This window comes from Amblyraja radiata, chromosome 29, assembly GCF_010909765.2.
Source record: "Amblyraja radiata isolate CabotCenter1 chromosome 29, sAmbRad1.1.pri, whole genome shotgun sequence".
NCBI classification, from domain to species: domain Eukaryota; kingdom Metazoa; phylum Chordata; class Chondrichthyes; order Rajiformes; family Rajidae; genus Amblyraja; species Amblyraja radiata.
Window position 1 is genome coordinate 25,009,500 of NC_045984.1, and position 25,641 is coordinate 25,035,140.

Consider the following 25,641-nt stretch of genomic DNA (forward strand, 5'->3'; position numbering starts at 1 on the left):
ATGGTGGAGCAGAATGTTTACTCTTCATCTCTCGTCACAGCAGCACTCGAACATGTTGCGAATTCCTAGTATTTCCTGTTTTTATTTTGGAAGGTAACCAAACTTGCTGGTGATTTTTTCGCCTGCATGTGTGCGTGAATCTAAAAGCAGGCATGAGTTATGGAGCAAATAAACAGAAGAGGCAATATCCAGCCGCGAGGGATTGCCACAATGTCACGTGTCGAGAAATCACACCTTTGGCGAACGGCGAGGGAAAATAGAGGGGGGGGGTCTTCAAACTCGCTGCTTGAAATAGTTTTTAATTGTAAGGGCGGCACAGTGGTGCAGCGGTAGAGCTGCTGCCTTACAGCACCAGAGACCCGGGTTCGATCATGACCACGGGTGCTTGTCTGTACGGAGTTTGTACGTTCTCCCCGTGACCGTACGGGTTTTCTCCGGGTGCCCCGGTTCCCTCCTGCACTCCAGACGTACGGGGTTGGAGTTTTGTATAGAAAGGAACTGCAGTTGCTGGTTTAAACCAAAGATAGGCATAAAACGCTGGAGTAACTCACCGGGGTTAGGCAGCATCTGTGGAGAAAAGGAATAGGTGATGTTTCAGGGAGAGACCCTTTTCCCGAAACGTCACCTACCCGCTGAGTTACTCCAGCTTTTTGTGTCTATCTCAGATCTGTAGGTTAATAGTTTTATATATTGTCTCTGGCATGTAGGATAGTGCTAGTGTAGAGGGAGGTCGCTGGTCGGCATGGACTCTAAGGGCTGAAAGGCCTGTTTCTACACTATATCTCTATAGTCCAGTCTAAATTGCATGATAAAAAATATTTAGAAAGAAGTTAGATATTTTAATTAATTTACATTTACAAAAACCCTGGTTTAAAATGAGCATGTGGGAAGTCTGCATTGAGGTCTGCCTCCTTAAAAGACTAAGAAACCATGATTTAATCGCCAGGCAAACTTTACACCTCAGAGGCCACCGATGTCTTTGAAGACAAAATTGCCCTGATGATCGCCTCTAACTAACAACCTTCCTTCACTGATCTCAACCGTGATAAAGGGGTTGCAGATTATGCGTTTGTAAATACTCCTCAGTAGTGTTGGCTGCACTTATTATAGGCTGCTGAGCACCAATGGGACTGATTGCAAGGCGGAGACTAGACCAGGCAATAAAAAAAAAACCACCATTAGCTTTCCAGACCTTGCAAACTCAGACTAACGTGTTGCATCTACCATACCCCCCCCGCCGCCCATTTCACACGGATAGGACCATGCAGCCACTTAAAGAGGAGGTGGGGGGGAAAGTTGGCAAAAGTTTATTTACTGGGAATATTTCCACAGCAACTTTCGTGTCTCATTCTGTGAGGATAACGTGCTTTTCTGGGCTTTTGGGGCACGAGATTTCACACAAACACCCAACACGATCGCCGCAAACAATGCAAATGACCAGAGGCGTGATTTTGAAAAAATTGCCTTCGCCATTAAAACTGATGTGGAGGACTCTGAAAGAGCGTCACTGAGATGTCTGAGATGGCAACATTAAAATAAATGCTGGACTTGTGACAAAGCAAAGTCTGAAGAAGGGTCTCGACCCGAAACAACACCTTTTCCCCAGAGATGCTGCCTGACCCGCTGAGTTACGCCAGCATTTTGTGTCTATCCATGGTGTAAACCAGCATCTGCAATTCCTTCCCACATAATCCTTGTAATCCCCTAGTAAGGCAGCCATGGTATATTTCCTACCGACTGCCCACAATACGTAACACACACACACTGAATTACAACATTACTACTTGATTCATTAAAAATCATAATGTATACTCCACTTATTGTCCCATAACCTTAGATAAGTATGGCACTGAGACCTATTGTGACTGAGCAATAGGTCTCAGCAATTGATGCTAATCCAGCTACTAGACCTGCAGCCGCACTGCGCCAGAGAACCAGGTTCGATCCTGACCTCGGGTGCTGTCTGTGTGGAGTTTTGCACGTTCTCCCTGTGATCGTGTGGCTTTCCACGCAAACTCCACTCCATGCAGCCGAGGTCAGGGTCGAACCCGGGTCTCCAGCGCTGGTAAGCAGCTCTACCGCTATCCTGCCCGAGGCTTCTCATAATTTAATTCACCTCAATTAATATTTCTGTGAGCCTTTTTTCTTCCAAAGAAAACAGAATAACCCCAGACAATAATCCCACTTTGCCAGAAGGGTTAACAACTATCATTATAATTTATGAGCAATTGATGTGTTACTCTTGTTTAAGAAGGAACTGCAGATGCTGGAAAATCGAAGGAACACAAAAATGCTGGAGAAACTCAGCGGGTGCAGCAGCATCTATGGAGCGAAGGAAATAGGCAACGTTTCGGGCCGAAACCATTCTTCAGACTCTTGTTCTCCCCAGTTTGAACGGATAGCACTCAACATAGGGCATGGGGGAAATTCAGTGGATTTCCCAAAGTTTTTTGTATGCCTGGACTTAGTACAGCTACTATTACAGTGCATAACAGATACTGCAGTAAATTGTGATTTTAAAGAATGTTCATAAATTCTAGGGGCAGAATAAGGCCATTCGGCCCATCAAATCTATTCCGCCATTCATTCATGGCTGAACCACCTTTCCCCCTCAACCCCATTCTTCTGCCTTTGCCCCATAACCCCTGACGCATTTACTAATCACAAATCTGTGTATCTCCACCTTAAACATATCCATTGACTTGGCCTCCATAGCCATCTGTGGCAATGAATGCCACAGATTCACCACCCTCTGAATAAAGAATTTCCTCCTCATCCCCTTTCTGAGGCTGTGGCCTCTGGTCCTAGCCTCCCCCCACCGGTGGAAACATCCTCTCCACATTCACTCTGTCCAGGCCTTTCACGTGTGGAATGTGTGGCGATCTGGTAAAGCAATTAATCGCTACTAAAACAACACGAGCTTTATTTTTCCCGCTTTAAAAAAAAACCTACCGACTTTCCCCTTTAATTGTTGAGCGACTGGCTGCTGGTGATTCGCCAACGCGGCTGTCTATCGTGGAGCCGCCCTGCAGGCTGGGTTGTCCGGGGCGCTTTGAGCGACAAGCCTAGGCTGAAATGCTTGAGTTTTTCTTCCCACAGAAAGAGGGTCGTTCACTTCGCCGAACAGTCGACAGACTCAAGCCGCGCTGGATGGATTGGCATGGGGAAAGGAAGACGTTACCCTTTGGCTAAAAAGCTTTGCTCATCAGTTTTTGCCATGCTCATTTTCTCGATGTGTCTGAATTCAGGTAAAGAAAACACAAAAACAGTACATCGCGTATTCTTAAAACGAATATTTAGCTTATTTTAACGAGGACAAACTCATTTCAAGGTATCCCGGAATCTGGATACGTTTGCATGCCTTTTTAAAAAAACGTATCTTGAAGACTACGGAAGTTTTTTTTGTTGAAAAGTGGCTAGGAGTTTGCAAAAGTTTTAAAAAGTCGTTTAAGGACTTAAAACAAACTTTGCAAAACCCTTTAGGAGTTTACAAACGTTTTTAAAAAAAAAGAAAAGTCGTTTGGGGTTTGCAAAACTTTTAAAAAGTAGTGAAGGAGGTTGGAGAAAGTTAAAGTAAGCGAGGGAGTTGAAAATGTTTATGAAAGTGATTTAGGAGTTTGGGGAAAGTTTATTAATGTGGTTTGAAAAAGTTTATTAAAGTTGGGTGTGTAGAAAAACGTTTATATAGTAGTCTGCAGAAGTTTTTCAGAAGTAGTTCAGTAGTTGGGGAAAGTTTGTTTTTTTTAAGTTGTAGAACTGTTTTGCTAACTTATTTTTTTGGTGCTGGCAGTGCGTTGCCAGCAGTGCAGGATTCAGCGATGTAATGCCGAGTTCGTGGCTGCTACTTCTCCGGGGATTGGATTGCAAGAGGAGTCGGAGGGGGGAGGCGGTGGAAACGGCGGCGACTTTTGCATCGCGCTGCGGGCTTACTCGCAATGCACCAAGAAGACGGCCAAGTACTGCCGGGGGGACCTGGTCTATCACTCGGCCGTGCTGGGCATCAACGACCTCATGGCACAGCACAACTGTTCCAAAACGGGACCCACGGCCCCGGTGAAGCCGTCGGGCACGGAGCGGAGCCGCCTGCCCGAGTTGTGCAGCTACCAGGGCAGGGTCAACTCGCTGAGCGACGGCGGGCAACAGCAGCCCCCCAAGTTTGCACACTGCGGCTTGTTCGGCGACCCGCACCTCAGGACGTTCCGGGACGAGTTCCAAACGTGCAAAGTGGAAGGTGCTTGGCCCCTGATCGACAGTGACTACTTGTCTGTGCAGGTCACCAATGTCCCCGTGGTCCGGGACTCTAGTGCCACGGCCACCAGCAAGGTAAATGAAATAGTCCTTCTTCCACACACTGCGCTTTCCCCACACAAAATCCCCCCTTTCCCTTCCCTCAGCTTTTGTTTCCCAAGGAACTGAATTGCGAGTGGGTGCCCTCTGCCGACTTAGTTTGGAATTTAGGAGACTTTTTAAAAGCAACACTGACACTTTTTTTTATTTAATTTTTTTTTTTGAAAAACAAAAAACTTAATTGCTGAAATATCCTGAGGGGAAAAATACGAGAGGTTTTCCCAAATATGGGGAGTTCAGTTTCGTGTATTCATAAGTTCTAGGTTCAGAATTGGGCCATTCGGCCCATCAAGTCTACTCTGCCATTCAATCATGGATGATCTATCTTTCCCTTTCAACCCCATTTTCCTGCCTCCCCCCCCCCACCTGACACTCTTACTAATCAATGTAACAAATTTTAATCAAATATAGGGATTTCAGGAAAGAAAAGACACAAAGTGCTGGAGGAACTCAGCAGGTCAGGCAGCATCCTTGGAGAACAAGGATTGGTGATGTTTCGGGTCGAGACCCATCTTCAGATTTGGATCGTGGTTTCAAACGTTGGGATATCAGTCTGAAGAAGGGTCCCGACTGGGGAAGTCGCCTATCCATGTTCTCCAGAGATGCTGCCTGCCTGACATGCTGAGTTACTCCCAGCGCTTTGTGTCTTTTTATTTTGTAAACCAGCACCTTCAGTTCCGAAGGGTTTGTAATGCAGGAATGAACTGCACTGCAAGCCGTCTATAACGACTTCCAAAAAGAGATTTATGGTTGAAAAGGAGAGGAAAGACTTTGGGACCGATCGGGGCAAGTGGAATTAATTGGGAAACTCTTTCAAAAGCGCTGTTGTAAAGAGAAAAAGGTGTGAATGGCTGCCTCCTGCGCTTAGCGTTGGGATTTTTTTTAGTCAATGTAAGCAGCTGGAATGTATTGTCAAGAAAACCTAGTTAGCGGAAGGTGGAAGAGTTTTTTGTTTAAAACCATTGTTTACCCCTGCCTGGGACCCGATTAATCACTAACCTCTAATTACTTTTTTAGTCGAGCTACCTCGTACTCACCCCCACCCCCCAAAAAAAATCCCTCTTAGCTACAGTTGGAGTTTGTCTAAAATACTGCTTTTGCACAGTGGCTGATTGTGTTTTTTTTATATATAAAGTTTGAATACGAGACAGATTTAACCCAGATCAGTTACAGCTGTACTTTAATGAATAAAGTAGTGTTTGGCTTATTTGAGATGCTCAGCGCTTTCAGCGCTTCATCCAGACTTTAAAAAAAAACAATCATCTATTGACAAGCATTTCATAAAAAGATTTAAGGTGAAGCCACATATAATGTAGAAACAAAGAACTGCAGGCGCTGGTTAATACATAAAAGTGCTGGAGTAACTTAGTGGGTCAGGCAGCATCTCTGGAGAATGGGGATGGGTGACGTTTTGGGTTGAGACACTTCTGGGTCTTTATTATTCCTGTTTTGTTAATTATCTAAATTATTAATTATTCCAGAACATGATGTGTGAAGGTTTTCACTGTACCTCGGTATACGTGACTAAACTAAACTGAAATGACTGTGCATTTCAACAATTAATTGCTTTATAATTTTTTTGTTGTTCTTGTGAGCAGGCTAAATTTGTTGCTAGTTGTGTTCTTTATTCCTATTGCTCTCCGTAAGCTTAGAGATGGTAGCCAAACAGCAAGCAAAGTGTAACCTCGTGTTAACTCCCTGGCCTTGCCTGATGGGGAAAGGTCAGTTGCACCCCAGCCACTCCCTCTTCTCCCCTCTCTAATAGGGCAAATGGCACAGAAGTGTGACAACGCACACCTCCAGATTCGGGGGCAGTTTCTTCCCAGCTGTTATCAGGCAACTGAACCATCCTACCACAACTAGAGAGCAGTCATGAGCTACCATCTACCCCTTTGGAGACCCTCGGGACTATCTTTGATCTGACTTTATCTTGCACTAAGCGTTATTCTAGTTACTCCCTTTACCATGTATGCGGTACAATGCGAATGGCTGGAGTGTGATCGCATACCGCCTTTCCGCTGACTGGTTAGCGCACAGCAAAAGCTTTCTGCTGGTACCTCGTGACAATAAGCTAAGCTCCTGTAAAAGAGGATCTGCAAAGTGTTTTATAAAGAACACAGCATCCTTGTGCTAAACTGTAGTTGCTTTGCTGGTGAATGGGCAGCACAGGCACACTTTGTTCTGCACGCTTTGTGACTTTTAAATGACATCGGGGTGGCTTGTATCCTACAATGCTCGGTAGCCATGGCAACCGGGCATGGAAAATACAACTGCTACTTATACTCGCACAAGTGTATGGGAGCGCTGAGAATTCAATTAATTAGATTTTCTTTTGAGGTTCGAAAAGCTTGAATTTTATTTGCCTCCTCCTCCCTGCCCACCCTTCGATGTATTAAAAAAAACTTCACATTGAACAGCATCAATGTAAATCAGTAGAAACGAGGAACTGCAGATGCTGGTTTGCACAAAATGGTAACATATAAATGTAAATCGTGTCTGGGTAGGAATAATGCATCTGCCATAAATGTTTCAAAGATAATATGAGGATTTTAATTTCTGATTTAATATGCCAAGTGTATCTTACACTATATACATAAATACATAGAAAATAGGTGCAGGAGTAGGCCATTCGGCCCTTCAAGCCTGCACCGCATATAGGATGCACCCTTGTACAAAAAAAAACCCTACGCACCCAAGATGGACACAAAGTGCTGGAGTAAATCAGTGGGTCATCAGCATCTCTGGAACACATGGGTTGGTGATGTTTCGGGTCAGGATTCAACTTCCCCATCCTTATTTTTTTTAATATAGTTCTTTTAAATATGGTGACTAGAGATTTCCCTTGTACATTCAACATCTTTGTGCTTGGAGGATTGAGTTGTGCAGTTTTCATTATGTTAGTAATATCCAGTTCCCTTTCCATCTAGCACAAAGTTTTGAGAGGACACCAAGTGCTGGAGTAACTCAGCGGGTCAGGCAACATCTCTGGAGAACGTGGATAGGCGATGTTTTGGGTTGAGACCCTTCTTCAGTCCCTCTTTGTTTGAGAGGTCTTTGTTTGCTTTTAGCTCCCCTGCAGATGTCGAGGATGTGGTGAGATTCGAGTGTCGTTTATTGTCATGTGTACCGAGGCACAGTGAAAACCTTTTGTATCTGATATCCTTTCTCCCCCATCATGGAGGTTCAGTTGAACATGGAGGCATTTCTTCAACACCCTCTCCTGTTCACACAGTGGGGGCAGCCCCTTTTGGGCATCTTTTGGTTGTGGAAGAATTTTGGGATTGGGATGACTAGGGTATCTCTCTTCATCATGCATATAATCATCCACTCAGTATCGATGAAGGGAGTGCACTGGAATAAACCTCTATCATAATCCCTTCTCCAATATTTTATGGCCACCATGTGTTCTGGGAGGTGCTGAGATATAGTTATTTTAGGATATTATTTGCTTTGGGCTTTATCATGTGGGGCAGGGAAAGAACTATGATTTTTTTTTTAAATTACTTCAGTACAAATGTAACTATTCATAAACGTTTTAACAGCAGTTCCATTACTTAATATAACATTAACACTCGGGTAAAATATTTGGTTATATAAAGGCTTTTGTTTGTTTACAGAGGAGTTAAAAAAAAAAAAAAAACCTTGTATAAAGAAGTAACAATTCACTTTAAAAGTAACCCTACATAGGAAGTGTTCCTCTGGTCAGATTGTTGAACTTTAGACAGGGATTCATAATTTTAATGGTGGCTGTGGTTCGTGTTGTGCTTTCACTCTTTTGCTCATAAAACAGCAACAGTCATAACTGATTGGAATAGTGGAGTCTTGCATTGTAATCCGATCTGACCGGCTCTACCTGGAAAGCCTTAAAGCACTTTTCACACCAATTCTTCCGGCTGTCTGAGTGTTCAGTTAGCACAGTGCTATTAACCCTTTAGTGCTGAAAGTATTTTTGTTCACCTGAAGCTTCAATGAGCGCTCCCTTGTATCTTGTGAATGGCATTCAAAAAAAATCGTCAAACTTTCAATGTCTGCTTTCACGTTAATTTATTGCCTTTATCCCTTTTGCCTTTTTTTTGACATCCCAAACCGTTTTTAGTGCAGTTGTGTCGAGAGTGTTTTAATTGTCGAAAGGACACGAAAGTGGTGGATGGAGTAACTCAGCAGGTCGGGCAGCATTTCCAGAGAACATGGATAGGTGTCGTTTTGGGTTGTGATCATTCTTTAGACTCGTGTATAATAGTCGTATGCATTGGGACTGGAACAATGAAATTCTTGCTTCCTGCAGCTTTTACAGGCACATTAATGCAGCAGCACAACAAATCATTTATGGTGCCATTGTTTAGATCATATTTATTGGTTACACTAGGGTAACCACACCGTAATAGTGGAAGCTGAAGTATGTAGTGGAACAAAGTTCAATAGGGTTGTGGTTAGTGAAAGTTTTTGAGTTGATGGGAAGAAGCTCCAGAGTGTTTTATTGTCATATGTCCCAGATAGAACAATGACATTCTTACTGTGTAGGAAGGAACTGCAGATGCTGCTTTAAACTGAAGATAGAAGCAAAAAGCTGGAGTAACTCAGCAGGACAGGCAGCATCTCTGGAGAGAAGGAATGGGTGACTTTTCAGGTTGAGGCCCTTCTTCAGACTGATGATTCTTACTTGCAGCAGCACGACAGAATATGTAAACATAGTACACATTGAACATTATTAAATCATAATGAAATACCACAGGGTTAAAAATTAATTGCAAAATTAATGTAATCTTTCTGATATAAATTAGCCTAAGGATTTGATGAAATCCTGCTTGAAAAATGTCACAAAAAAAAGGCAAGAAAACACAGGGACATTTCTGATAGTTTTCTTTGTAAAATCAGATTTATTTATTTTTGCTTCATCTCATTATTTTGGCTATACACCATGATCTATACTACTTAAAATACAGGATATGAAACAATGGGAATAGTCCATAAAACAACAGGTAAATAACCTTTGGAGACCTTCAGTTTCACTACTGAATGCTGTATTTATGGAAACACCCATATACATATATCACTTTTAAGAACATCCAAGTAATGCCTTTAAAACTATATACCAGTCCATTTTTTTTGTCTGCCGTTGGAAAAATACGCAGGAAATTGACTTATTCACCAGTTTTAACTGTTTTCCTTGGGCATTTCAAGAGTCAAATGTGTTTTATTGTCATATGTCCCAGATAGAACAATGAAATTCTTACTTGCTGAAATTCTTACTTGCTGCAGCACAACAGAATATCTAAACATAGTACACTGTAAACAATATGATATACGAGAGAAAAAACAAAGTTCAGTGTGTATATATACAAATGGGTTTTTAACAAACAGGCCATTTCGGGAGTGTTTTCACTATTTTTTGGGCAAATGAAGTACTCGTACACAGCAAAGTCCCACAATCGGCAATTGGGTGCAAAACTAGTTAAATAGGTCTAGGTGGTAGTTCAAGGAGGATTTGGCTGGGATAGTGGGACATTCTCTTCATTATACCTAATGTTCTTATCTGGTCTGGCCAATGTCTTACTCCATATTAGCCAAAATACCAGGTTCTGGAGTAACTCGGCAAATAGGGCCGCATCTGTGGAGGGAATGGGTGGACGCCGTTTCGTGTCAGGACCCTGAACTTAGCACGTCAGGCACCATCTATGGAGGGAATGGATCAGCTGCATTTTGCATTGGGATGCTCCTTCGGACTGAAGGGTCCAGTTCTGAAATGGCGACTTTCCATTCCCTCCACCGATGCTGCCTGACCCGCTGAGTTCCTCCAGCGCTTTGTTTTGCTCAAGATTCCAGCGTCTGCATTTCCTTGTACTCTGTATTAAGAATAAGGGGTAGGTCATTTAGGACTTAAGAATAAGGGGTGGGCCCTTTAGAGTTGTGAATCTGTGGTATTCTCTGCAACAGAAGGTAGTGGAGGCCTATTCACTGGATGTTTTCAAGAGAGTTAGATATCGCTTGGGGTTAATGGAATCAAGGGATATGGTGATAAAGCAGGAATGGGGTACTGATTTTGGATGATCAGCCATGATCATATTGAATGGCGGTGCTGGCTCGAAGGACCGAATGGCCTACTCCTGCTCCTATTTTCAATTTTGGTATCATCTACAAATTTACAATATCAACAACATTGTCATCCAGATCATTATTATAGTTAACAAACAACTGAGCCCAGCACCAACCCCTGTGACACTCTACTGGTCACAGGCCTCTGATTGGAAAAACAACCCTTGATGACAACCCTTTGATTCCTTCTTTCCTTCTTTCAAGCCATTTTTGAATCCAGTAGCAAATATTTCCACAGATTCACCACCCTCTGATTAAAGAAATTCCTCCTCGTCTTCTTCCTAAAAGAACGTCCTTTAATTCTGAGGTTATGATCCCGCTGGTCCCAGAGTCTCCCACTAGTGGAAACATCCTCTCCACATCTAATCTATCCAGGCCATTCACTATTCGGTAAGTTTCAGTGAGGTCCTCCCCCTCATCCTTCTAAACTCCAGCGAGTGCAGGCCCAGTGCTATCAAATGCTCATCATAGGTTAACTTATGCATTCCTGGGATCATTCTTTAAACCTCCTCTGGACCCTCTCCAGATCTGGCGCATCATTCCTCAGATATGAGTGGGTGACGGACGCATTACTGAATCGGGCTGGATTTCACCACAGGCAGTGATGGTGATGGTGGTGTGATCTCCATCTGCCTGTGTGGTCAGCTATATATGTGTGTGTGTGTGTGTGTGGGATCTGGAAGGTCAGCCAAATAAGCTCTCACTTCAAGCTCTTCAACTCTTCAGCACCGAGGTATCTGAGCACTAAATCAGTTTAAATTCTTATCCCTACTTGCTGAGCTGCAGAAGGGGCAGACATGGTTTGGGGAGTCTCTAAAAGCTCAAAGGGTGCAGTGCAGAGGGAGTGTGGCTCTGTCTGAAATGCATCTTTCAGAAGAAGTAATGAACCAAGGCCACCTAGTCTCGATCGGATGGATGTAGCAGGCATCACTTTGGATCAGAGCAGTGTAATTATCCTTGATTAAAGTGCTGGAGTAACTCAGCGGGTCAGGCAGCACCTGTGGCGGACTGTGTTCCCTTTAAACCTGGCAATATAGACAGCACAGTGGCGCAGCAGTAGAGTTGCTGCCTTGCAGCGCCAGAGACCCAGGTTCGATCCTGACTACGGTTGCTGTCTGTACGGAGTTTGTATGTTCTCCCTGTGTTTTCGCTGGTTTCCTCCCACACTCCAAAGACATATAGGTTTGTAGGTTAATTGGCTTTGGTAATTTGTAAACTGTCCCTTGTGTGTAGGATCGTGTTAGTGTACAGAGTAGGCGTGGACTCGGTGGGCACTGTATCTAAGGTCTAATCTATTATTTTTATGGATAAGGAAAACTACACAATATTCCACGTGCAGGCTTACCAAGGGCCTGTACAATATAAGTGAGACATTTTTATTCTTTTACTCAATCTTCTTGTGCTAACGGTCAACGTACCATATTCCCTCTGAATTGCCTGTTTTCACCCACTTATCGGATTTGAGTGACCTGTGTACGAACACCTTGTAGAAACCAGGAAGTGCAGAAGCTAGTTTACAAAAAACGACACAGCGTGGGATGGAGTGACTCAGCGGGACAGGCAGCATCTCTGGAGAACATGGATAGGTGACGTCTCCGGTGGGGACCCTTCCTCAGACTGGAGAAGGGACTCGAAGCGTCACCTATCCATGTTCTCCAGCGATGTTGCCTGAGGTACTCCAGCACTTTGTGTCTTTCTTTGTCAACCAGCGTCTGCAGTTCCCTGTCGCCAAGGAATTGTCATTCATTGATGGTTTTCTCCCTCCTTCAATACCTCAGCACCACAGGCTTGAGTCTCCACAGTGGTTTGTGGCCGGAATCACTTCCCTATGTTCCATGTGGTGTTCCAGGGTTCGGGTAGGAAAAAGATTTGGGGATGGGTGGGGATATGGTGAACAAGTATTTTCAATTGCAGGAAAGTGACCAGACACTGGATTTTCCAACTCACGCGGATATTGCCCCTACTGATGCTGCTCGACCCACCGAGTTCCACCAGCGTTTTATTTTGGTCAGTGGATTGGCTGTCACGGTGGGGACAGCTGCCCTGCTCTTTGAGATTGTGCCGTGGTATCTCTAACCTGAGGAAGCCGATGAATTCACAATTCAATAGCTCCTCCAAGAACCTCTACTTCCAGGAACAGAGCACAAGTCCACCACCGATTCTCTGGTAACGCCTCTAATCCAGACAAAATTATGAGAGATTACTTGAAATCTCCCCCTGGATGCCCCCTCCCAGAAATATGGTGCCTAGGCCGGGTGAGGCAGTAGATCTCAACCTTGTCTGGACTCTCTCTCCGAACGGCTGGTGGCTGGGGCTCTGGAACTCCGACCCGGACAGATCCGTTCCCATAGCCAACTAACTCAGCCGATTGGCGGGTCGACTTTGCCTGCTGTGGCCCGGGCTCCGTAGCCATCTCCGACAGATCCGTACCCATAGCCGACATCCGAGGCCGGTATCTCAACCTCCGCAAGGCCGCAACGTCCGGTCCAGCAACACGGATAATAAAACAAAACAAAAAAACGACGGAGGAACTCGGTGAGCCGAGCAGCATCAGTGGAAGCAAGGCCTTTGGAACTGAGGATTCCTGGAAAATCGGTGGTGCACCCTATCAAGATTGGAGTGCTCAACTAGATTTTGTGTGCAAAATCAAGTCTCCAGGAGTGGGAGTAAATCCACAATTGATTCCAAGGAGGATAGCTGGGCCAGCTGACTCCTTTTTAGAATGAACTGTTGGTGGCACTCGCTCAGTGTAAAGTAATAGGCGGCTAGGCGATCAGTTTGGTACATTTGAGTTGGCCCCTTTAAGAGGCCCATCAGGAGCAAACCTAAACAATGGAGGCCGGATTCTGACTGGAGGCCAATATCCTGTGGGATTTCTTTTGCAGAGATCGGCCTCCCAGTGTAAGGGATGTGGCCTCATGAGTGCAGGTATTTTTTATTAAGAGAATCTTAACTCTGACCTAAAGCCATACACTCAAAGTTGCTATAATAAAATTCTTAACTTTTTTTTGCCTTGTAAGGACTGTTCACTTTATTACCATCACTTTTTTTGCATATCTTCCACTCATTTGTTCTATATCTCTCTCTATATCACCATCTATATCTCTCGTTCCCTTTCCCCTGACTCTCAGTCTGAAGAAGGGTCCCAAAATGTCACCCATTCCTTCTCTCCAGAGATGCTGTCTGACCTGCTGAGTTACTCCAGCTTTTTTGTGTTTATCTTCCTTTAAAATCATCGTTTTGTTGTCTTAATAACATTGAACGAGGGGTCTCTATTCTATGTATCTTTTCACCGAGTCGTTCAGTCTGAGAATGCTGTTGATTTAAATCAAAGCATCAATTTGGTTGTGAAGTGAAGTGCGAAAAAAAAAAAAAAAAATTTGAGACGGTCAAATAATCAGGTCAGTCATTTCTATCATATCCGAGCGAGAATTGGAAAATTCAAGCAAACAGTTGCTGCAGCATTGAAAAGGGAAGTCGACTAAAGTTGGAGACACTTGGACGGCAGCTGAAAGCGCTGTAAATTTAGTTAATTGATTAAAAGTTCATGAAGATTGGAGTAATAAGTAAAGCTTGAAAATAGTGTGGAGTAAGACCGAGTCATTAAGGAAAATCCCTCATCTGTGTGTATTCAATCCCCAGGGTAAGGGAACAGGAGAGGAGTGTGGTTTCTTCGGTGTATTTTAAACCACTCTCTATTTGCACAAACCGAAGGAGTTTTTTTAATCGCCCTGTCCAGCCAGAAGTTGGAGATTTGACAGTTTTTCTTTTTACCTCTGTCCTTTCTTTCTTTCTTGCCACTGGGACGGGCGGGGAGGGGGGGGGGGGCCTCTCTGCAGAATTAAATTGGTAACGCAAACAGACTTCCAATTAGTGGTGAATAAGCAGTGTTGTGCTCTGGGTTCTGATCCTCTGGGAATTGGACCTGCACTCTTTCCACCAAGAGTCCTCCTGTTTCAACACCCTCAATCCAGGCCGTGCTCATCATGTAAGCAAGACTCGGCAATAAAACGGCAGTGCGTTTAAACTGGGGAGTGCTTCCAAGTACACAGATGTTCCTGGTCCTTAATAGATCTTTTATTTTAAGGTTGTTATTATTGGTGGGGTGGGGGGGGGGGGGAAGAAAAATCTGTTGCTTTGTGTCTTATTCCTTTGCAATCAGAAGTCAGACACTTTTTAAAGGGGTGAAGTTGTTGGTCTTTGTCAGTGGGCAGGTCAGTCTAACAGTGATCGGGTCCCATTGATTGAATTAAACATGTGCAAGATGGAACTGCAGATGCTGATTTACTCCGAACATAGACACAAAATGCTGGGGTGACTCAGCGGGTCAGGCAGTATCTCTGGGGAGAAGGAATAGGTGACATGTTGGTCTGATGAAGGGTCTCGACCCGAAACGTCACCTGTTCCTTTTCTCAAGCGATGCTGCCTGACCCGCCGAGTCACTCCAGCATTTTGTGTATCTGATTGAATTTCAAACAGCTGTAATTCCACTGCAAATTGGAATTAGTCCTGGAAAAAAATAATGTTTGAATGAAGAGGAGTAAACAAGATTTTGGCTGCCTTAATAATAACATTGGTGTTTGAATCCATAAAATGGAAGACTTGAAGTTCTCTAGTATAGTTGATATCTTTTTTTCAGATATGCCAAAAAGTCATTTGCAGTTGGATAAATATTTTTGAAGTGTGGCCACTGTCGTAATATTCTACTTTTAAACGCATCGGGATGCGGCAAACAATAATGTGATAACAACCAACGCAATAATCCCTTACCTGAGGCTGCTGTGCCACATGGAGGGACAACTGTACCTTCAAAGATGCTATTTTGTTTTAGTTTTCGCGATAGGCAGCAGGGAAACAAGCCCTTCGGCCCATCAAATCCACACTGACCACACTAGTTCTATGCCATCCAACTTCCTCATCCACTCCCTACATACTAGGGTCAATTTACAGAGGCCAATTAACCTACACACCAAAGATAGACACAAAGTGCTTGATTAACTCGGCGTTTAAGAAAGAACTGCAGATGCTGGGAAAAATCGACGGTAGACAAAAATGCTGGAGAAACTCAGCGGGCGAGGCAGCATCTGGAGTGAAGGAATAGGTGGCGTTTCTGGTTGAGACCTGAAAAGTCGCCTATTCCTTCGCTCCATAGATGCTTTTCTCTCCAGCGGATCAGGCAGCATCCCTGGAGAGAAAAGATAGGTGACGTTTTGGGTTGGAACCTTTCAACAGACTATATGTGGGGGGGAGAGGAGAGAACTGGAAGCGAGGAAAGCCTCCGGTTTTACAACCCCACTTGATTTTGGGATGAATGTGGGAGGAAACCAGATCACCCGGAGGAAATCCATGTTGTCACGGGGAGAACGTGCAAACTCCTCACGGACAGCACTCGAGGTCAGGATCGAACCCGGGGTCTCTATCACCCTATCACCTTCCATCACGTCTCATCTCAACTTCTAACGTTCCAGAGGAAACATTCCGAGTGTGTCCAAGCTTTCCTTAGTGCTCATACCCTCCAATCCAGGCATCGTTCTGGTAAACCTCTTCTGCACCCTCTCCAAAGCCACCGCATTCATCTTGTGATGGGGTGACTAGAACTGTACGCAATTTGGGTATTGGGAACCGAGCTCTCACCAGCACCCCAAGCCTAGTTAAGACCAATGATAGACTGGCGATTCTGTTCTGCATTGACCGAGTCTTGCTTCAGATTGCACCAGGATTCTATATTTGGACCAGCCGTGGTTCAGTAACGTTGAATTCAAGTGAAAGACTTTCTTCATCTCTCCGCCCCTCTCAGAAACCCGTTGTTTATTTTTCTCCTCTCGGAGATTTGTGAAGCGATGGATTTCTCTCCCATTTCCAGCTTTGTCCAGATACTTTCAGCATGTTTCTGGCCTGGTCTGCGGCAGCAGCGGCAAGTGTGAGCTGGGCACGGTGCCCGGGAGTGGTTGCACTGAGGCCTGTGAACAGACCATGCTTTTTGTAAAGCTGTGGAAAAATGTGCACGTCTGTGAAGACCGTTACTGTTCCCAGCTAACCGCGCGTACAGAAGGTAGACACAAAGCTGAAGTAACACGGTGGGGTGGCATGGTGGTGCAGCGGTAGAGTTGCTGCCTTGCATGCTTACAGTGCCAGAGACCCGGGTTCGATCCCATCTACGGGTGCTGCCTGAACGGGGTTTGTACGCGGGCACCGTGAGCACGTGGGGTTTCTCCGAGATCTTCGGTTTCTTTCAATATTCTAAAGACGTACGGATTTGTAGGTTAATTTATAGGCTTCTATATAAATTTTCCCTAGTGTGTAGTGGGGAACTAGAGTACGGGGATCGCTGGTTAGTGTGGACCCGGTGGGCTGAAGGGCCTGATTTCCACACTGCCACTAAACTAAACTAAACTCTGTCCGGTTTAACTAAACTAAGTCCAGTTGTAGGTTGAGTTGTAATGCAACAAGTGCATGGTTCTTGTTGAGCCTTGACTGATAACATGTAAAGTAAAAGTATTCGAGAATGTGTTGTGAAGAATGAAGGGCTTGCAGCATATTATGTACACTGCCATGTAGTGGAGTCCAGTACAGTAGCCACATTGATACGTCTGCCAAGTGGGCACACCAACGCCTCTACTTCCCTGGGAGACGGGAGAAATTGACTTCAGATCCACCATAGAAAGCACACTGTCTGGTTCCCTCGCAGCTTGGTTTGGGACCAGCTCTGCCAAAGACTACAAGAGGTTGCATGGAGTTGTGGATGTAGTCCAGTCCGCCACACGGACCAGGCTCCCCACCATTGACTCCATTTACACTTCACCCTGCCTCAGGGAAGCAGCCATCATGAGCAAAGACTTGTCCCTCCCCCGGTCATTCCTCCTCCTCCTCCCCCCCCCCCCACCTCCGCACCCATCAGTTTCATTCAGTTTCCTTTCTTGCCACTTGTGCCGAGGTACAGTGAAAGGCGTCTGTTGCATGCTAACCAGTCAGCAGACCAGCCAGTCATCAGGCAAAGGTATAGGAGCTTGAAAGCTCCCAGAGCTTGCCACCTGACTCGGGAACTGCTTCGTCCCTTCTGTTATCAGGCTTCTGAACAGTCCTTACGCAAGATAAGATACTGTTGGATTCACCTCTACTCCATTGCAGACATTGAGCTTTGTTTAAAGAAATGGTGCTCTACTGCGCTGAGAAGCCTATTCTGCACAATTCTGTGCAATATTCCTGCACTTTTGCTCTGCCTATTGTACATGCATTTGGCTTGATTTGTATTTATCTACAGTAGTATCTGGTCTGGTTGGATAGCATTGCAATATAAAGCTCTTCACTGCACCTCGATAAACCTAAATCTGAAGAATCCCTCGATCTTTTCTCAACCTGCCAGTGCAAATCATTTCTTAAAGTCTTAACCCAGACTTCAGCAATCCCAGTCACAACAAAAGGAACGAACACAGTTCTGAACCAACATTGGTCTCAACTAACTCTGGAAGAGGTTAACCTCACAACTGCTTCTCGCATGTTTGGAACAAGAGCCTTTATTGAATTGTTTTTAGATATTTACAGCAGTGGGTGCGTGCAATCATACTCGTTGCTCGTTGTAACTTTGGTTACAAAAAGGTACAGTGAAATAAATTTTTATGAATTGGTGTTCCCAAGACTGAGATTGGCTTGACCCATGAGCCTGATCTGTAGCCCAGTGGGTGAACAGCTAAGACTCAGCCATGAGAATAGTTCATGGATTGCTGGAGTGTCCTCCAGGATTGCTCTATCATTGCCACAGAAGGCTGTGGAGGTCAAGTCAACGGATATTTTTAAGGCCTAGATAGATAGATTAGATAGATAGATAGATTAGATAGATAGATAGATAGATAGATAGATAGATAGATAGATAGATAGATAGATAGATAGATAGATAGATAGATAGATAGATAGATAGATAGATAGATAGATAGATAGATAGATAGATAGATAGATAGATAGATAGATAGATAGATAGATAGATAGATAGATAGATAGATAGATAGATAGATAGATAGATAGATAGATAGATAGATAGATAGATAGATAGATAGATAGATAGATAGATAGATAGATAGATAGATAGATAGATAGATAGATAGATAGATAGATAGATAGATAGATAGATAGATGCTTGATTAATGCATGTGCCAGGGGTTCTGAGGAAAAGGCAGGAGAATGGGGTTGGGAGGGAGAGATAGATCAGCCATGATTGAATGGCGGAGCAGTCTTGATGGGCCGAATGGCCTAATTCTGCTCCTATCCCTTATGACCTGTTGTCCTTATGATCAGTGTTCCAATCTATGAATGTGTTCCTTAACAGAGCCCCTTGCTTTTGCAAAACCCATTTGGAAAAGTGTTGAGGAATTCTCTTTGAGGAGCTAGCAGATATTTAACCTTCAACCAACCTTTCCAAAACAGGTTATCATGTCATTATCACGTTCTATTTTAGAGCCTGTTGGGTGTGCTATTTCCCTGCATCAAAGCAAAGCCACATTCTAGAAATACTTGGCCGGGTGTCGGGAACTTTGACACTTCTGCATTGTTTGAACAGGCACTTGATCAGTGTTGTGGGCCAGAAAGGCCAAAGGGCGATGTGTGATCTTTGGGATTGGTGATGCCAGCTAGCACTAGAATTACACTGTGGCATTCACAATGTACCGGTCAGGGACTGCAAATGTTATTGAAATAGTTGACCTGGTATCTAAAAATTCCCTTGACATTTAGCGGGTTACTAGTTCTCACCAGCCTTGACTATGCACCTGCCCCTGGGCAAGATGCCAGTGATGACATTGTCCAAATGGAGGTAACCTATTGAAATTCAAGAGCCAAAAGGGTTTTATTGTCATATGTCCCAAAACAGAACAATGAAATATCTACTATAGAAATATTTCTCTTGTAGTGAAAGGCCTTGTCAGAGTGGATGTGGAGAGGATATTTCTACTAATGGGAGAGTCTAGGACCAGAGTTCATGGCCTCAGAATAAAAGGACGTACCTTTAGTAAGGAGATGAGGAGGAATTTCTTTAGTCAGAGGGTGGTGGATCTGTGGAATTCATTGCCACAGACGGCGGTGGTGGCCAAGTCGATGGATATTTTTAAGGTGGAGATTGAAAGATTCTTGATTAGTACGGGTGTCAGGGGTTATGGGGAGAAGGCAAGGGAATTGGGTTGCGAGGGGAAGATAGATCAGCCATGATTGAATGGCGACGTAGACTTGATGGGCCGAATGGCCTAATTCTGTTCCTGTTACTTATGAATTGATGAACCTGCAACAGCAAAGCAGATACATAAATATAGTACTGAGTTGATACAATAATGAACAACACAAAGTTTTTAAAAATCTTTAAATCTGGAGGTTTGGAAGAACATGGAACAGTACAGTACAGAAACAGGCCTTTTGGTCTACAATGTCTGTACCAAATATATCTGCTACTAATATGTAGGGAGTGGATCTGAATGTGGGATAACAGAACTTGTGTGATCAAAGGTACACAAAAATGCTGGAGAAACTCAGCGGGTGCAGCAGCATCTATGGAGCGAAGGAGATAGGCAACGTTGCCTATCTCCTTCGCTCCATAGATGCTGCTGCACCCGCTGAGTTTCTCCAGCATTTTTGTGTACCTTCGATTTTCCAGCATCTGCAGTTCCTTCTTAAACACTTGTGCGATCGATGGTCGGCATGGACTCGGTGGACGGAAGGGCCTGTTTCCATGCTGTATTTCTAAACCAAACTAGACTAATCCTTTCCTTTCCCTCCATCGTCTCGCCCCACACAACCTGACGCATCAGAAGAACGCATTAATCCAGGCACCATGAAGCTGTCATTTGATGGTGTGGCAGAGAATGGCGGCGGTACATTGACTCCTATGGGCAGTGGCGGACTGGCCAGGGTGTCGGCTTGCCCGATGGCAAGTGGGCCCCTGATGAAGTAGGCCCCCTTTGTCTCCTGGCAACCAATATTTTTAGACCCAGTCTGCCACTGCCTATGGGATGAAGTTTAGGCCCGCTTGAACCAGACGCGCATACGCACACTCTTGTTCCTGCCACACAAGCGCGTGGGCGCACACACACATTCTCAGCGGTATTTGTGCTGGGAAAATAAGGTTGTTTTATCTTGCAATAAATCGAAGCTGGGGGCTGCCAATCACTGCTGGCGCTGGTGAACGTGCGTTGGTTTGAAATAGATGAAAGAATGGGAGTCATTGTTGAGTCAACACTGCTGCTACTGCTGATAGAGTGGGGTTTAAAAAAAACCCAACAGGTTTGGTCACTTCACTCCTATTCTAACCTTGAAGAGAGACACAGTGACGCAGCTGGAAGTGCTGCTACCTCATAGTGCCAGAGTCCCAGGTTCAATCCTGACCTCTGGTGCTGTCTGTGTGGAGTTTACCCATTCTCCCTGTGACTGCGTGGAGTAGGGGATGTAACCTTGCTTGTGGGTGGGCGGCATAGTAACGCATCAGGTGGAACTGCTGCCTCGCAGACACCAAACACCCGGGTTTGGTCCTGATCTCGGGTGCTGTCTGTGTGGAGGTTGCACGCTCTCCCCGTGATCGTGTGGGTTTCCACTGGGTGCTCTGGTTTTCTCCCAAAGACGTGCGGGTTTGTAGTTGAATTGGCCCGTGTAAAACAAAAATGAATGCCCCCTGGTGGGTAGGGAGTAGATGTGAAAGCGGGGTAACACAGCCAGTGTGAACGAGCCATTGATGGTCAGTGTGGGCTCAGTCGGCCGACGGTGTCCGTGCCTCTGCTGTGTCTCTAGACTAGACTCTACATTTAGTAACATGAAAGAAGGCTGGAGGCTCGAGGAATCGCAGGTGCTGGTTTACGGGGGGGAAATGACAAAGTGCTGGAGTAACTCGGGAGGTCAGGCAGCATCTCTGGAGAACATTCTCAGAGGTACTTGTGCTAAAATAATACGGTCGTTTTATCTTGCAATAAATAGACGTTGGGAACTGCTAATCACTGGAGAAAAGTTGGTTAGAAATTAATGAATTGGAGTCATTGTTGAATTAACACATGGGCTGCTTAAAGAGTAGGCAAAATGTGTAGGAAGGAACTGCAGATGCTGGCTTACACCGAAGATAGACACAAAATGCTGGAGTAACACAGCAGGACAGGCAGCATCTCTAGATGAAAGGAGTGGGTGATGTTTCGGGTCTGAAGAAGGGCCTCAACCCAAAGCATAACCCATTCCTTCAGTGTTGGGTGGGTGTATGGGACAAGCTTCCAGAGGAGGTAGTTGAGGCAGGGACTATCCCAACATTTAAGAAACAGTTAGAGAGGCACATGGATAGGGCAGGTTTGGAGGGATATGGACCAAATGCTGGCAGGTGGGACCAGTGTCGCTGGGACATGTTGGCCGGTGTGGACAAGTTTCAACGCCGTGTCATTCTATGACTATTCAGAGGTGCTGCCTGTCCCGCTGAGTTGCTCCAGCATTTTGTGTCTATCTAAAGAGAGTAGGTGTTTTTTAAAAAAAAGTTGGGCCCAGTCTTTCCTGAAAATTTGAGACTGAAGAAGGGTCCTGACTTGAAATGTTGCCTGTCCATGCGAGCAAGCTATTTGGTTCACTGTGATGGTCAAATGGAGTAATCTATTTCATCACATTTCCGTAACATGGAAGCATTGTGTGAATGGTTTCATCGGCACGGTGGCGCAGCGGTGGAGTTGCGGCCTAGCAGCGCCAGAGACCCGGGTTCAATCCTAGCTACGGCTGCTTCTCTGTACGGATTTTTCTCTCTGGGTTTTCTTCGAGAACTTCGGATTCCTCCCACACTCCAAAGATGTCGGTGGTTTGTAGGTTAATTGGCTTGGTATAAGTGTAAATTGTCCCTGGCGTGTGTAGGATGATGTTAATGTGCGGGGATCACTGGTCGGCGCGGACTCGGTGGGCCGAGGGGCCTGTTTCTTTTCCGCGCTGTATTTCTGAACTAAACCGACTGGGCGAGTTGGCATTGGGAATCGCTAACCGAGCTTGCCTTGTGCTCTCCCGCAGATCACCATCATATTCAAGAGCTTCCACGGCTGCACGGAGCAGAAGGTGTACCAGGCCACCACGGAGGGCCTGCCGTCGGCCTTTGTGGACGGCACCAGGAGCGGCAGTGAGCGCGAGGGCGGGGGCAGCCTGCGCATCCTGGAGAGGGTGGGCAGCGGGCAGGTGGAGATCCAGGCGCGCTACATCGCCACCACCATCATCGTCCGTCAGGTGGGCAAGTACCTGACCTTCGCCATCAGGGTGCCCGAGGAGACGCTGAACTACGGCGACGAGAGCGTGTGCCTGCAGCTCTGCCTCCACGGCTGCCCCAGGAGCGAGCTGATCAAGGAGCACACCCTCTCTCGCCGGCTGGGCGACACCCGGCTGCCGGGACCGCGGCAGGTCTACACGGTGGAGAGCGCCACTTCCAAGTGCCGGCAGATCCTGCAGGTGGAGGACGTCTACTTCCAGTCCTGCGTCTTCGACCTCCTGACCACGGGAGACCCGGCGTTCTCCATGGCCGCCCACGGGGCCCTGGAGGACCTGAAGGCCCTCCACGTCAACGTCCTCAAGCAACACACGTCCCCCAGGACAGCAGCGGGCAGAAACGGCACGCCGGCCTGTCACCCACCTCACCTCATCTACCTGGCATCTCTCCTCCTGATCACAACCTTCATGTAGTCAATGTCTATACACTCAGATTGCAAATTGTCTATATAATAATATATTGAGCAGTGTACATATGTGAAAATGCAAGTGTAAAGTGCCTGTATATATAGTTGTATTGTATGTCGAGAGGCTTCCCCTTAGATTTCTTTTGTGTATTCTTTTGTGTTTTTAAGAATTATTTTGGTCTGGTCCCAAGGGGCGTCTAAACTCTGCCTATTAAACATCTCCAGCTACAGACCTGAAGGACTGACGGGTGTTTCATTTCTATGACAAAGCAAGGAACTGCAGGTGCTGGTTTACAATAAAAAGGGCGCCGTGCTGGTCGGTGGGTCGGGCAGCATTTCTAGAGAACATGGATGGGTGTTGTTTCAGATCGGGTCCCTTCTTCCAACACGATTGGTGACATTTTGGGTAACGTTGAAGAAGGTCCCCACCTGGAAAAATACCTATCCATGTTCTCCAGGGATTCTGCCTGCCCTGCTGAGCTACGCCAGCACTTTGTGTCCTTTAATCATTTACTAGACCAAGTGGGACCCGTTGGGTCCCGTTCCCCTCAACGTGCGGTTGCGGGACGGGTGCGGGTGAGGGGGGATCTTCCAGAGACACAAGAAGTTTTGGTTCATTATTGATGCGTGTCCTAAGGTTCAATGAAAATTGTTAATTTGCGGGCTATCGAATGAAATCGGGTAATACTCTACAGAAATACAGTCAGTCTAAACTCAAATACAATAGGTAGCGCAAATGGGAAGGTGCCGAATATAGTTTCAGCACTGTAGCATATCAGTTTCAGAGACTTGTTAGTCCAATGTTTTCAGGGAGGTAGAGGAGAATCGAACAATAGCCAAGCTGGATAGAGTGGATGTGGAGAGGATGTTTCCACATGTGGGAGAGTCTAGGATTAGAAGTCATAGTCTCAGAATTAAAGGACGTTCCTTTAGGAAGAGGATGGGGAGGATTTTCTTTAGTCAGAGGACGGTGAATCTGTGGAATTCTTTGCCACCGAAGGCTGTGGAGGCCAAGTCAGTGGATATTTTTATGGCAGAGATAGATAGATTCTTGCTTAGTACGGGTGTCGGGTTATGAGGGAGAGGGATATCAGCTGTGGTTGAATGGTAGAGTAGACCTGATGGACTGAACGGCCAAATTCTGCTCCTGATCCTACAGAAGGACTGTTCAGAAGCCTGATAACAAGGGGGAGGAAGCTGTTCCTGAGTCTTGCAGTGTGTGCTTCCAATAATCTGTATCTCCTGTCTGATGGGAGCAGGGTGGAAAAGGAATGGCCAGGGTGGGAAAGGTCTTTGATTATGTTGGCTGCTTTTCCGAGTCGGCTTGAAGTGTGGATGGAGTCAATAAAAGCAGATGCGGGAAATGTGAGATTAAAACACTCAGCAGGGAAGGCAGTATCTGGGAAGAGAAAAAGAGGGTTAATGTTTATCAAACAAAACACAAAAGTGCTGGAGGAACTCAGCAGGCCAGGCAGCATCTGGGGAGGGAATTGGACAGGCAATCTTTTGGGTCGCGACGGTCCCCTCAGACATGGTATTTGATCCATGTGCCTATCTAAAAGCCTCCCAAACGCCACTATCATATCTGCTTCCACCACCACCCTGGCATCGTGACCCAGTCACTCATCACTCCCGGTGTAAGGAAAACTTATCCCTCTCACCTTCAAGCTGTGCCATCTAGTCTTTGACATTTCCATCCTGGGAATAGGGTTCTAACTTCTTCTTTAGTGTCCATCTTCCATGTTACAAATGTTGACATCGCTGTCATCGTCTGAGCTTCCGGCAACAATCAGTAGGAGCCATCACTTGTTGCAATAGATAGATGATGGTGGTAGCAGAATTAGCTCAGGATGCCTCCAGTTTCCCAGCCTCACGACGTGGACACTCCTGCTATGGGGCCGGGTTCTAACTGTCTAACCTATCTATGCCACTCATAATTTTGTATACTTCCATCAGGGCCCTCCCCTCGGCCTCTGAGGATCCAGAGAAAACAATACAAGTTTGTCCAACCTTTTATAGCTAATATTCCAACAAACTACTTCTCAGTCTCCCGTTCTCAAGGAAAATAGCTTCATGGGGCTTTGGTTTGGCTGTATTTAGAGTGTTGCATGCAGTTCTGGTCGACTCATTACAGGAAGGATGTGGAGAGGGTGTGGAGGAGGTTTACCAGAATGCCGCCTGGATTAAAGGATATTAGCTACAGACTTGAAAATACATCGCAGTTCATTCATGGATGTTGCTTCCCCAGAAGCAGGAGGACTTCCACATACGACAGCAGATTAACAATTTAAGTTGCACTTTTTGGGGCACAGTGGCACAGCTAGTAGAGCTTTAGACTTAAAAGAGTTATGGGCGCAGAAAGAGGCTCTTCAGCCCACCGGGTCTGTGCCGACCAGCGATCACCCCTTGCACTAGCACTATCCTGCACACTGGTGACAATTTATGATTTTACCGAAGCCAATTAATCTACAAAACCGTACGTCTTCGGAGTATGGAAGAAAACCGGAGAAAGCCCACGGAGAGAACGCACAAACTCCATACAGACAGCACC

General features: G+C 45.5%; 1 protein-coding gene across 2 annotated transcripts in view; it reads left to right on the forward strand.

Annotated features, from left to right (window-relative positions):
* The window catches only part of LOC116989493 (repulsive guidance molecule A-like), a 76,051-nt gene extending 52,728 nt beyond the window's left edge, over positions 1–23,323 (forward strand). Inside the window, exons 3-5 of one of the 2 annotated variants that reach the window (XM_033046936.1) lie at positions 3,100–3,248; positions 3,791–4,323; positions 22,438–23,322. In XM_033046936.1, the coding sequence (XP_032902827.1) occupies positions 3,100–3,248; positions 3,791–4,323; positions 22,438–23,097 (1,342 nt within the window). In that variant the 3' untranslated portion in view covers positions 23,098–23,322. Of the gene's footprint in view, positions 1–3,099; positions 3,249–3,790; positions 4,324–22,437 lie in introns of both variants that reach the window. The other variant, XM_033046935.1, reaches the window with a different exon arrangement.
* Positions 23,324–25,641: the final 2,318 nt, after the last annotated feature.